This window comes from Sturnira hondurensis, unplaced genomic scaffold, assembly GCF_014824575.4.
Source record: "Sturnira hondurensis isolate 20B ecotype Veracruz unplaced genomic scaffold, ASM1482457v3 Scaffold0020793, whole genome shotgun sequence".
Lineage (NCBI taxonomy): Eukaryota > Metazoa > Chordata > Mammalia > Chiroptera > Phyllostomidae > Sturnira > Sturnira hondurensis.
In genome coordinates, this window is record NW_028093424.1 from 92,247 (window position 1) to 104,977 (window position 12,731).

Here is a 12,731-nt window from a genome sequence, read left to right on the forward strand (position 1 = left end):
TTCAGCTCTCTGGTTTGACGTGAGCCGCCTTTTCCGGGTTGTAGTTCAGCCACCATTTTGTCCTACCCCACCCATCCTAAGAGTCTCTATCGTTTTATGCTATTACTCAAACTTACATAGATGTTTTGGTGATTCTGCACAAAACCGCATAAAAGTATTATATACCAGGATATTCGCTGCAGCCTTAAGAGCAGAAGACTGGGAACGATCTACACATCAACCGGTAGATGCTTAATTATGTCATTCTTACAAAAAATATCATTTTGCTGTTAATAAGAATGAGAAATTCTGTTTGTATTGATATGGTACAGTCTCCAAGATACTTTTATGATATACCCAACAGCATGTATTACAACTGCCACTTTGTGTGGAGGAAAATACCTTTATTTATACCTATATATTTATTTATACATTCAGAAAGCATCAGGGAGAATTCAGAGCATCTAAAGGTAATTGTGCTTGTCTGGAGGAAGTTACACCCAGGGAGGTAAACTTAACTTTGTATTATATACCCTTTGGCACCTTTTAATTTCTGAACAATTTTCATTATTATCTATAAAAATAAAATACAAAACATTACTACTTGGGAGGATACTAGAAAACAACTGTTGGACATCTTTCAGAATTTTTCTGTCTTAAAAAAAAAAAAGAGTTCTCTGAAAAGCTAGACACCATTTTGCAATCAAGTTTTGAGTTTTCAAACCTGCCTTGAGAGCCTAAGGTCTCAGCAGTGTGTTCTGAACATTGAATTGCCATGGCACCAATCCTGTAGCTTTCTAATAGCATGTAACACTCTGTACCTTGCATTACATCACTTCATTTTCCCTAGGCCAAAAACACATAAGATACTGGGCAAGGGTCCTGTCGAAGTAAGAAATGTCCAAACTTAAAAGCTCATTTCTACGAGTTTATTTGAACCAAACTGACAACACAACACCAGGAAGCAAAATCTCAATGGATTGTGAAAGGTTCGGGAGAATGGCAGTTTTGAAGCTTATTTTATACACTATAACCTAGAAATGGTAGTAAGGAGAGTTACATTAAATATAAGGCGGGAGAAAGCATAGTAGAGAAATTTCTAGGATTGGATAAAAGGCAAAATGGAGAAACATTTCTTTTAACTATCCTGCATACTGGATAGTTAACAATTTAACATTTACAGCACATAGAGATGGTATTCAGGGGAACAATGTAATGAGGGGTTCTGTAGTGCCAGCGGTTGTGTCTTTCAGAGGCAGGAAAAGACATTTCTAAGCTGTTATCCTAGATGTATAAGATCAATGGCCAGAGCTCCCTTAACGTTTAAGGTAACGATTGACCTTTGCTAAGGAAACTATAGGCCTGGGATGTGACTACTGCTATGATCTGCCCAGTTAAGAATTTGTGATCAGACCATCTTATGTGCTTACTTTTGGTTACTGCGCTTGTCAGGCCTGGTATGTGACAACCCCCTCTCCGTCCCTAAGCTTGTGAGGTCTAGTGCATGGCCCCCTTTTCATTCCCAGCCCTCATCAGATTCATTACAGTATCCCCACAGGACCTAGAACATTGTCACAGTATATACTCCAGAAAACGCTGGTAAACAGGGATTGGGAGAGGAGGAAACCCACCCTTCACCCTCATGTCAGAGACCTCAGAGAAGAATCGCCCGCTCCCTAGTAAAGTGCAGGAACGTGGGCCAACAGCCCGGCCTGGCGTACGGATCCAGTCTGCCAAAGATGGATCCTAGGGGGCGCTAATTGCAGCCCAGCCAGGGCTTACAGCCCGGAAAACAAACTCCTCCTGTGCGCAACGGCGCCGTAGGCCCAGAGCGAGAGGCGGGGCCTCTGGACTATGACCCAATGAGCCGCGCCCGCAGACACGCAGCCAATAGTGGCGGTGCGTCGGCACGCTGGAGGCGGGCAGGATGCGCTCGACTTTTCCAGAATACCCGGATAGCGCCTCTCTGCCACGCTGAGCCGGCTTTGGGTATTCTTCCCCGTGGGTCTCTTTTTCTGTTGGTGCAGCTATGGCGGCCGTGAAGACGCTGAACCCCAAAGCTGAGGTGGCCCGGGCTCAGGCAGCGTTGGCGGTCAACATCAGCGCGGCCCGGGGACTGCAGGACGTGCTGAGGACCAACTTGGGGCCTAAGGGCACCATGAAGATGTAAGGCGGGGCTGGAAGGCAGGGCCGGGCGGGCACCACGCACCTCGAGCGGCCGCGGGCCTGATTCCGGGAGTCGTGGTCTCCAGCCCGCTGCTGTGTCTCTTTTTCCCGCGTTCTTCCTTGTCGGGCATGTTTCGTGACCCGGCCATTTCCTTTTGTAGTCGGTGCAGTCTCCGCGGAGAACAAAGCTGCCCGGGTGCGCGGCGCTCCCTCGTGCTCTGGGGTTTCAGCGACTTGGGGACTCGGCAGACTGTCAGAAGGGAGGGGGTGGACACTACACGTTTACTATTACCTGGTTGAGAGAACCGATCCCATGGCCCCTTATCCTTAGGCTCTGGGTAAAGCTCGCTTTTTATGAGATTCAATTCGGTCTCCGTTGAAAAAGTCACGCTAAGTCGTTTCTGCCCATTGAACAGGCTTGTTTCTGGTGCTGGAGACATCAAGCTTACTAAAGATGGCAATGTGCTGCTTCATGAAATGGTGAGAGACTGCTATACTCGGTCAAAAACGTCTTGATTTTTCGTAGTAAACTCAATTTGTAGGAAGATCTTGTTCATTTTCAAGGTGGGAGGAAACGTATTCGTTACCTCTCACTGGAGGGTGCAGAGAAGAAATGTAGACAGTAGTAGTAGTAGTGATAGTGAAGTGAGGATTCCTGGAGTCTGATACTTATTTTTTAATCCGTGGTCCTGACATTTGAGGCTGGAGTTAAAGGACTGTAATTACTAAAATCTAATAAAATCGGAAAATCTAAGTGACACAATCAGGTAAAGTGAGATAGGTTGCTTACACTTTTTTTAAAGCAGCTATTTGATTTTTCTACGTTACATCTCGTTTCTCCACCTCCAACTGGAGGGGAGGTAAAACTCTTTGCTTAACCACTTTAAAAGTCCCCATGACCAAGAATATGAAATTCAGAAGTCTTTTTACACATCCCTAAATTTCCCAAACCTAGCAGTTCATATCTAAGAAAAGGAAATAACTTGCATGTGTCTTGAGTTTGGAATAAAATTTAGGATTTTGATAGTAGGGTTTCTTGCCTTCAACATCTAGGTGTTTGTAAATATCTTCAGTAAGGACCAGCTGACCTAGAAGGTGTAGGTTTTTGTTTGTTTTTGGTGGGTTAAATGGTGGCCTATGTTACCTGAGAGCAATTGGGGTCACAGTTTAAACTTAATGTCTGAAAAATCAAATCTACATGGCTTTTTTATTTTCACTAGATTTTTTGAAATTGAAATGCAGCATAAACACAGAGGAGCACCTTAAACAATTACAGTTTAACAAGAACCTATAAGCAAACAGTGAGAAGTATACAGTATCATCTGTATAGTGTCAAACATAGCATCAGCAAATTTAGATAAGGAGATAGTCTGCAAGATGACTGGGCTGGATTCTGAAAAACTGTCAGTGTCCCCAAAGACATAAAAGGCTAGTAAACTGTTCTAGATTAAAGGAGGTAAGGAGACATATAACTAAAAGCAGTGTGGGCGCCTTCATTGAATACTTTGTAATTTAGACTGTGTGGAGACTTAGGGAATATTCTGTTCTTCTAACGCCTTTCCATGCAGTGATTTTGCATCCACTGATGGTCTTTGCTAACAGCTTTTTTTTTTTTTAACTTTATTTAGTCAGTGCCAAGTAGCATTGGAGGCTGCTGGGCTTTCATTATAGAAGACACCTGAATTATTCTCAAGAATGTCCTAGATTTGTCATAAAGAGACAGGCACGGGTTTGAAAATATTTGTTACTGTTACTTGTTAGCTCTGTCCCCTAGCTCTGTCCCCTTAAGTAAACATTGAGCCTCTGGTTTTCTTAGGAGTAAATTGAAAGTAATCTTGAGAAGTATACAAATTTACACATGACTGTTTTGGTTAGTAGAAACTAATAATGTGAAATAAGTGTGAGTTTCTAGTTAAAGTAATGTGTAGCAAGTAATTTGGCAATTTATGTACATAGCACTTAAGGAGGGGTTTTACACATTTTAAGCTATTTTTGGATTGTTTTAAGTTATTTTTTCTTTTTTCTGTTTTCAGCAAATTCAACACCCAACAGCCTCCTTAATAGCCAAAGTAGCAACAGCCCAGGACGACATCACTGGTGATGGTACCACTTCCAATGTTTTAATCATTGGAGAACTGCTGAAACAGGCCGATCTCTACATTTCTGAAGTATACATGATTCTTGTGTTTCTGTGGTACTGTTTATAAGAAATTATCTGAGTTTTGTTTCTACATATTGATGTATTAATAGTAGCTGAGGCCATATATAGAATTTGAAGAGCCATGGGGCTTAAGTCTGGGAACCAGTGTCTTTATCTTGGTCTGACACAAGTTTATGGTGATCCTGGACAAGATCAGGAACCCTCCTTGGCCTGAATGTATTTTCTTTTTTCTTAATTAAGTGGCATGTATGTGATTTATATCTCTATAATGTAGATTAATAGTTGATATCTAAAAATGGGATGTTTGGGACCAGGTATATTTATAAGGAAGAAGCTAACCAAAAACTTAACTTTAAATGACAGTTCTACAACTTTTTTTTAGCCCTGAGTAGTTTGAAAGTGAAGCAAACCTTAGTGACAACTAATCTGATGCCAGGAAGAACTTCCTGGGAAGACAAAGGAAGCAGGCCTAGTCTTCATTTCTACTTTTTATTAGTAAATGATGTAAATTTATTTTATATCATGGTCCTTTTAACCGTAGGTTGTTGTGACACGTTGAGTTTTTGTCATTCCTTATGGTTGGCACAGTGAACATCCAAGTGTGCTTTATAGTTCCCTTGGATTTGACTCTGTGCTAGAGAAATGTCTGTCCTTTTCCTCTGCATTGAAAGGACTATTTATCCTTTTAAATGTATTCAGAAAGTCAGCACATTATATTGATCCAGAATAAATCTTCAAAGTGTACTTTATTGTGAAACTATAGTTGCATCTAATTGAGAGACTCAGTGGTGGTTTTGTCATTGTCTGTATTGTAGGGTCTTCATCCCAGAATAATAACAGAAGGATTTGAAGCGGCAAAGGAAAAGGCACTTCAGTTTTTGGAACAAATCAAAGTCAGCAAAGAGATGGACAGGGAAACACTCATAGATGTGGCCAGGACATCTCTGCGTACTAAAGTTCATGCTGAACTTGCTGATGTCTTAACAGAGGTATGTATTGAGTTAAAACCCCTGATATTATAAGCTTACCAATTTCAATTATAGGATGCTCTCTAAGTCTTCACAGTATCATATTGTGAAATAAGTAGGTTTATTTTTGTGGCAACGATTACCTGATATGTGTCTGTAAAAAAGTTAAATGAGAAAAATAATCACGTTCCTGACCAAGTTATAAAGGTGTAATCAGAGCTTTCATTAAAACGTTTATAAAATGTAGATGACATTAAAAAGCTTCTTGTTACCAATATTTTAAATAAAACAGCTAGGACTGACCTCAGTGGTTCTTTAGGTAATGACAGATTGAGATTTCAGAAATGTAAATGACTTTAGCCCTTTACACATGTATTCTGTTAGGTCACAGAAAAAGACTTAGATCAGTTCAAAAGATTTTAAAGTTGAGAATCTGTCTAAAATTCTCTGTAGAACATGTAACAATAAGCATCTTGTATAACTCATTCATTTAATGGTATACTCTTATTGTAGGCTGTAGTTGACTCCATTTTGGCCATTAAAAAACAAGATGAACCTATTGACCTCTTCATGGTTGAGATTATGGAGATGAAACATAAATCTGAAACTGATACAAGGTAAGTGGTAAAATACTATAAAATACTTAGAAAATGTGTTTATAAATTTACAGGTGCTTTATACAATTTTGGCTGATTTTTTGCCTCAAATTAATATATATTGCCTAGATGAGCGGATTATTCAGTAATATTTCCTCTTGAAGTTAATGGTGTGGTGTATTTATAATCAGAATGATTCAGAAAATTGAGCTGTATCAGTTGTTTGGCATTTATTGACACAAAGCTTAATAGGAGACTTGAGGAATTTAAAAATATATTTCAAAGATCTAGCTTGAAAACATTTTTAAAAAATTAAAAACACCTTGATAGCCCACCAGTTGAGAAATTTTCTCTGCAGAATTTTCTGTATAAGATAAATTGTTTTTGTCATGTTCTAGAATATTGCTTTTTCATAATTGACCCTAACTAGTCTCATTCAGAAGTCTTATTCGAATAACTCAAGAAATAAAGCTGATTGTGTGAAAATTACCCATACAGTTTCAGTTCATTGTTTTACTTTTGTTAGCATATGCTATATCCCATCTGACAGTCATTCATGTATATTTTTTCTTTTACTTTAATTTTTAGTTACAGTTAACAGTCAATATTATATTAGTTTCAGGTATGTAACATAGTGATTAAATGTTTATATACCTTATGAAGTGATTGTCATAATTTTTATGTTTTAACAGCTTAATCAGAGGTCTTGTTTTGGACCATGGGGCACGACATCCTGATATGAAAAAAAGAGTAGAAGATGCATACATCCTCACATGCAATGTGTCATTAGAATATGAAAAAACGTGAGTTTATATCCTCTTATAAGTGGAATCAGGAATCAGAGGAACTTGGTATTTTGGGCAAGTCACTTCTTTGTGAGACTCAGTTTCTCACTGTATGGACAATAATGCCTCAGTTGGGTTTGGGAGAATTCTGTGAAATAAACTGAATATACCAGGAGCAGGATCAGAATTATGTGAATAATTGTAAAATCGAGACTAATAACCCAGTTTCTGAGACTGCTGGCTTATCTTCTCAAAAAATAAACATTCTTCCCCCTGTACTTTTTTTTTTAATAGAGAGGTGAATTCTGGCTTTTTTTACAAGAGTGCAGAAGAGAGAGAGAAACTAGTAAAAGCTGAAAGAAAATTCATTGAAGATAGAGTTAAAAAAATAATAGAACTAAAAAAGAAAGTCTGTGGTGACACAGATAAAGGATTTGTTGTTATTAATCAAAAGGTGAGAATGAATTTTGCTTTATAAACTAGTCTGTATCCATTTTTTATTTTTCAGGTGAAATATATTGAGAAACTAATTTTTCTTTGTTACAGGGAATTGACCCATTTTCCTTAGATGCTCTTGCAAAAGAAGGCATAGTAGCTCTGCGGAGAGCTAAAAAGAGAAATATGGAACGGTACGGATAGCAGATTATCTGAGAGATGTGAATTTGTGCAAGTTAACTGGGACTCCCCACCCCAACTTATCTTTGCATTTTCTTCTGCTTTATATTGCGATAAAATACACATAATACAAATTTACCTTTTTATTCTTTTTTTAAAGTGTTAAAAAAATCCTAGTACCATTAAGTTACATTTACATTGTTGTGCAACCTTTACAGTTACCAATTTTCAAAACTTTTACATCATTGCAAACTGAAACTCTCTACTCATTAAACAGTTAACTTTTCCATTTCTCCTTTACCCATACAAAACTATTCTGCTTTCTGTCTATGAATTTGGTATCTCATATAAAGAATCATACAATGATTGATCTTTGGGGTCTGGCTTATTTCACTTAGCATAATGTTTTCAAAATTCATCCATGTTGTAGGTATCAGAATTTTATCCTTTCTTTAAAAAATACAGATTTTATTTATGTTTAGAGAGGGAAAGGAAGGGAGAGAAATATCAATGTGTGAGAAATAATGATTGGTTGCCTGTCATATGCCCCCTACTGGGGACCTGCCCCACTACCCATTCATGTGCTCTGATGGAATTGAACTGGTGACCTTTTGGTTTGCAGTTCAGCACTCATTCCACTAAGCCACACCAGCCAGGGCTCGTTCTTTTTTTACTAAAAACTAATATTCCATTGTATAGATAATATCATGTCTATTTTTATTCATTTATCTGTCAGCATTTATTTGGGTTTCTACCATTTGGCTATTAGGAATAATGCCACTATGAACATTGTTTTATTTTTAACTATGACATAGATTGTACATATTTTTCAATGTTGAAAGAGCATCAGAGAACTTCAGGAAAATGTAAGAAAGAGCTCTTTTCCACCTTTAGATTTCATATCGGAATATTTGCTGACTTGAGATTGGTTTAAATGGAGGGTTAGGAGAAAAGACCAGTTTTCAGCTGGATGGTGGTAAATGGAAAGGCTGAAGTTAAAATACATTTTAGCCTGCCTGGTGTGGCTCAGTGGTTGAGTGAGGCATCAGTGTGTGAGGCAACCATTGATGTTTCCCTCTTTTCCCCTCTGTCTAAAAATAAAGAAAATCTTTAAAAAATATAAAATAAATGTTCTAAAAAATACATTTTAGAATATAATTTTAGTAGTAACAAAATTATTAAAAATTATTAATCTTTAAACATAACTAATAAAAGACACTTCTTGATATACTTCAATATTTCAGGCTGACTCTGGCTTGTGGTGGGGTAGCTCTAAATTCTTTTGATGACCTAAATCCTGATTGTTTGGGACATGCAGGACTTGTCTATGAGTACACATTGGTAAGTATATTTTTTTTTCAAAGGTAATACTTTTTGGTTCATGAATTCTTCAGTAGTAAAGGCTCATTCAAACTCAGGCTCCTATTTATTTGTTTACATAACATTTTGATGGTTTATGTGTAGCAGTGATACTCCTTTAGTGGGAAAGTCACGTTTCTTTTACGTGTGATTTTTAAGAAATTTCTTTAATGTGATCGGTTTTCTATTAATATACTACTTATTAGTTATTCTCTGATCATTCTTTGTACAACCATGTCTTGTTTTTTAAAATACTCTCTTTACACAGGGAGAAGAGAAGTTCACCTTTATTGAGAAATGTAACAATCCTCGCTCTGTCACATTATTGATCAAAGGACCAAATAAGCATACACTCACTCAAATCAAAGATGCAATAAGAGATGGTTTGAGGGCTGTTAAAAATGCTATTGATGATGGTAAGATCCTCACTTTACTCAAACTTTTTTTTTTTTTTTTTTGCTAGTCTGAAAGGCATGGCTGAATACTGTGTTCTTTTTGTCAGTAGTTTACACAGCCAGACACCATGCAAAAGAAAAATCTTCCCTTTTAAAGTAGCTGTGATGGTATGCCTTGTGTCTTCATAGCATATCATTACTAAAAGTGGATACAAGTAAATAAGAGCTGGTAGGGGTTCTAGAACGTTAAATTAAATTATGCTATTTGATATGTTGCTTGTACTGTTTTCAAATGCAGTGTTAAAACTGCTGTGGTTATACTGAATTCTAAAGATATTAATGGTTTTCATTTACATGTGTTATAATTTATATGTTTTCTTGTAATTCTACAGCTTTCTTTGTAGCTTAGCATTTCTGTCTTTCTCTCCTACACCACCCAACAGGCTGTGTAGTTCCAGGGGCTGGTGCAGTGGAAGTGGCAATGGCAGAAGCTCTGATTAAACATAAGCCCAGTGTCAAGGGCAGGGCCCAGCTTGGAGTTCAAGCATTTGCTGATGCATTGCTCATTATTCCCAAGGTCTGACTACTTTTAACAGTCGATTTTCTAAAATATACCAAAATGATTCAGTTGATGAATGTGAAAGCTTTTTGATAATATGGATTTTCTCATAATGGACATTTTCAATAATTTGATCAGTTTTCTTTCTAACACTAGAACATCCCCAAATGTATTTGGTTCTTCTGGATAGGAAACTTGAATATCTGAAGTTTCAGGTGGCAATTTAAAATAGACAACTATTTTAAGAGGGTTTGTAGTGTAAGGGATGCATTTGACTATAAGCTTGCTTATTGTTTAGGTAAAATTATGATTGATATCACGATTTTCTATTAATTACTAATTGAAAATACTGTTCCATGTATTGTGTACTTAACTGTCAATTCTTAGGTTCTGTATTTTAAATTATTAAATTTTCTTGCTTTAGGTTCTTGCTCAGAATTCTGGTTTTGATCTTCAGGAAACACTAGTTAAAGTTCAGGCAGAACATTCAGCATCAGGTCAACTTGTGGGTGTGGACCTGAATACAGGTAAAAGAATTCAGCTATTATTTGGGGAGAAACTAGATAATAGAGGTGAAGTAAAGCCAGGAAGAATCAAAAGAATCTTTGGATGCTTTGCAGTTTATTATTAGTCCTAAAAGTAAACTCTGGGTTTTAAAATACAGTACAGAAAATGAGTAACTAGATAAAGTAATTAAGGGAATAGATTATATACATTTGAATACTATCAAAGAATGTGGATTCTGTTTGTGGATTTATTGATATTGCTGAGTGGTGGTTCAGGTTAATATTGAAAGTTTTTACATTAGGTTTACTCAATTTTCTATCACTGATTTTGATAAAATATATTAGATGATCATATTCACTGATGAAAAAAAGGCTGAGTATAGCAAATAATGCTAGCTGGGGAACCAAATCTAATGAAATGTTTAAAGCCCTTGAACACAAATTATGTAAATACAGAGTGGAGGAGATAACTGAGATACATCCAGTCGATAGGTATAAGACTTATGTCAACAGTGGCATTTACATTTAAGTTAATAAAAAAGATTTTTGGAATGAGAAAAACAGTAAGCTCATTTTGGGCAGATTATATAGTTCAGGTGCTGTAATTTTATGTGGACAAACAGGAATGCGTCCAGGAAAATAAGATGTTCAAACATTTGGTGACCAAATAGATCATTCTTATAACTGAAGTCTTCTATATAGAGATTAGTCACTCATCAAAAATACTGCACGCAGGAATCATGGTTTGGGGTACAAAATTGGATTAATTGAAGAAATATGGGTTCTTACTGTTAATACTGGAAGAAATAAGAGTGATCACTGATAAGTGAAGCAGCACAAAATACTCTTTTAAAAGACAGTATTCTGATATTATGGCCTACTATATATGATTTTAAGACTACTGGATTTACTTTTCAGGTGAGCCAATGGTAGCAGCAGAAGCAGGCATATGGGATAACTATTGTGTAAAGAAACAGCTTCTTCACTCCTGGTAAGCTGGGGAAAGCCAAAACCAAAATAACCTTTTAAGTAATCAACATACTCTTTTAATTTGATGTGCTGTTTAATTTCTTTCTCTCCCCCCTCCCCCATAAAAATGTAAAAATTGAAAGTGTAGACAGAAACCTGACTTTAATGTGTGTGTGTGGGGGGGGGAAGGGACATTTAATAGTATATAATTTACATGGTTCCGTTGGATATTGAGTTTAATTAGGGTTCATATCTGAAATCTGAGCCATCTGATGTTTTTCCCCCGTTTTCAGCACTGTGATTGCTACCAACATTCTCCTGGTCGATGAGATCATGCGAGCTGGGATGTCTTCTCTAAAAAGTTGAATGGAAGCTTCCCTTTTATCATCTGAATCATGAAGACTCTAGAGTGATCCTAAGAAGGAATACAGCTGTGGAATTTTTGTCCTAGCTTCAAATGATTTTCAAAGGAATTTTTTTCCCGTGTGAAGAAAGGAGAATACTGACACCACCTATACAAATTCCAAAGCCTGAAAATATAATTACAGTATTTTTTAAATTGCACTCAGTGTATACACATAAAGCAGGCCATTTTTACCCAATGTGCAAGATGTTTTATCTTCTGTGATATGAAAGTACATGTTAGAAAAGCATATGTTAGTTACTACCTTATTAAATATTCCTTGAAAATTAAACTTTAATGGTTTAACAGTTTCTTCTAAATGTACTTTAATTTATGCAGTAGTTCCCTTAATGGATTAAAATTTTTATGTTCATAAATAACATATAAGAAACTTAGGTTTTGAAAGCATCCCTGTTCACTTAGTGTAAATTGTTATGAGTAACATGATTGGACTTACACATTGAAGTAGCTTTGCTAAAATACTCCCAGTAAAGTTCAGTGGAAGTGAGCAGAAAGATGGGTGAATTAGAGGCAAGGGAGCTATGAATTTATAAAGTGGCAAAAATGAAAATAGAGGAGGTAAAAAGAAAGCTTGAAGGCTTAGTTTAAGAGATTTTCAGCTAGGCCATACATTTTCACACCCGGACCTTTGCTTATACTGAAATATCCATCCAAAAATCGGCAGTGTCATTTCTTAAGTTATTCTACGTGTTTACACAAAATCGTTTTTTATACAGTTCGTGTATCTACAGTCATTGAAGGTGAAATTGTGTTCTTAAACTTTGTATTTTTGAGGACTTGGCAGTTGCCTCCAGTAAGTGTGCAATAAATGTTTAACTTGAAACATTTTCTGTGATCTTGCAGTGATATTCCAAGGCACAAAAGGAATCTGAATTGACCTGGCTGGTGTAGCTCAGTGGATTGTGTGTGGGCCTGTGAACCAAACAACTGTGGTTCAATTCCCAGTCAGGGAACATGCTAGATTGCAGGCCAGTTCCCAGCAGGGGACAGACAGGGATGCACCAGAGGAAACCATACATTGGTATTTCCCTCCCCTTCCCCTCTTAAAGATAGCTAAATAGATTTTTTTTTAAAGTTTGAATTGAATATGAAAGAAGGAAGTCAGTCCAAATCTTCACAAGGTGGGGATTCTGAAACCATAGGGCTCTCAACACTAACCGTGACAGAATTGAGAATTGCATGCTAACATCATCCTACCCCATTCAATCCAGGTCCCCTCCCATTCCGGGCGTGGGCTCCATAGGCCCTT

The 12,731-nt window shown here is 36.9% G+C and overlaps 1 protein-coding gene and 2 non-coding genes across 3 annotated transcripts; all 3 read left to right on the top strand.

The window, feature by feature from the left end:
- Positions 1-1,900: 1,900 nt before the first annotated feature.
- Positions 1,901-12,307, top strand: CCT6A (chaperonin containing TCP1 subunit 6A). Its single transcript, XM_037030668.1, has 14 exons — positions 1,901-2,145; positions 2,562-2,625; positions 4,179-4,313; positions 5,122-5,295; positions 5,788-5,891; positions 6,563-6,673; positions 6,950-7,109; positions 7,202-7,284; positions 8,515-8,611; positions 8,898-9,045; positions 9,468-9,601; positions 10,008-10,110; positions 11,008-11,080; positions 11,352-12,307. The coding sequence occupies exons 1-14, from the start codon at positions 2,009-2,011 to the stop codon at positions 11,422-11,424; spliced, it is 1,596 nt and encodes a 531-aa protein (XP_036886563.1). The 5' UTR covers positions 1,901-2,008; the 3' UTR covers positions 11,425-12,307.
- On the top strand, positions 4,887-5,020 carry LOC118976269 (small nucleolar RNA SNORA22). The gene has a single exon (XR_005064230.1). It is a non-coding gene; the product is annotated as a small nucleolar RNA SNORA22 (small nucleolar RNA).
- LOC118976268 (small nucleolar RNA SNORA15) lies at positions 9,101-9,241 on the top strand. The gene has a single exon (XR_005064229.1). It is a non-coding gene; the product is annotated as a small nucleolar RNA SNORA15 (small nucleolar RNA).
- Positions 12,308-12,731: the final 424 nt, after the last annotated feature.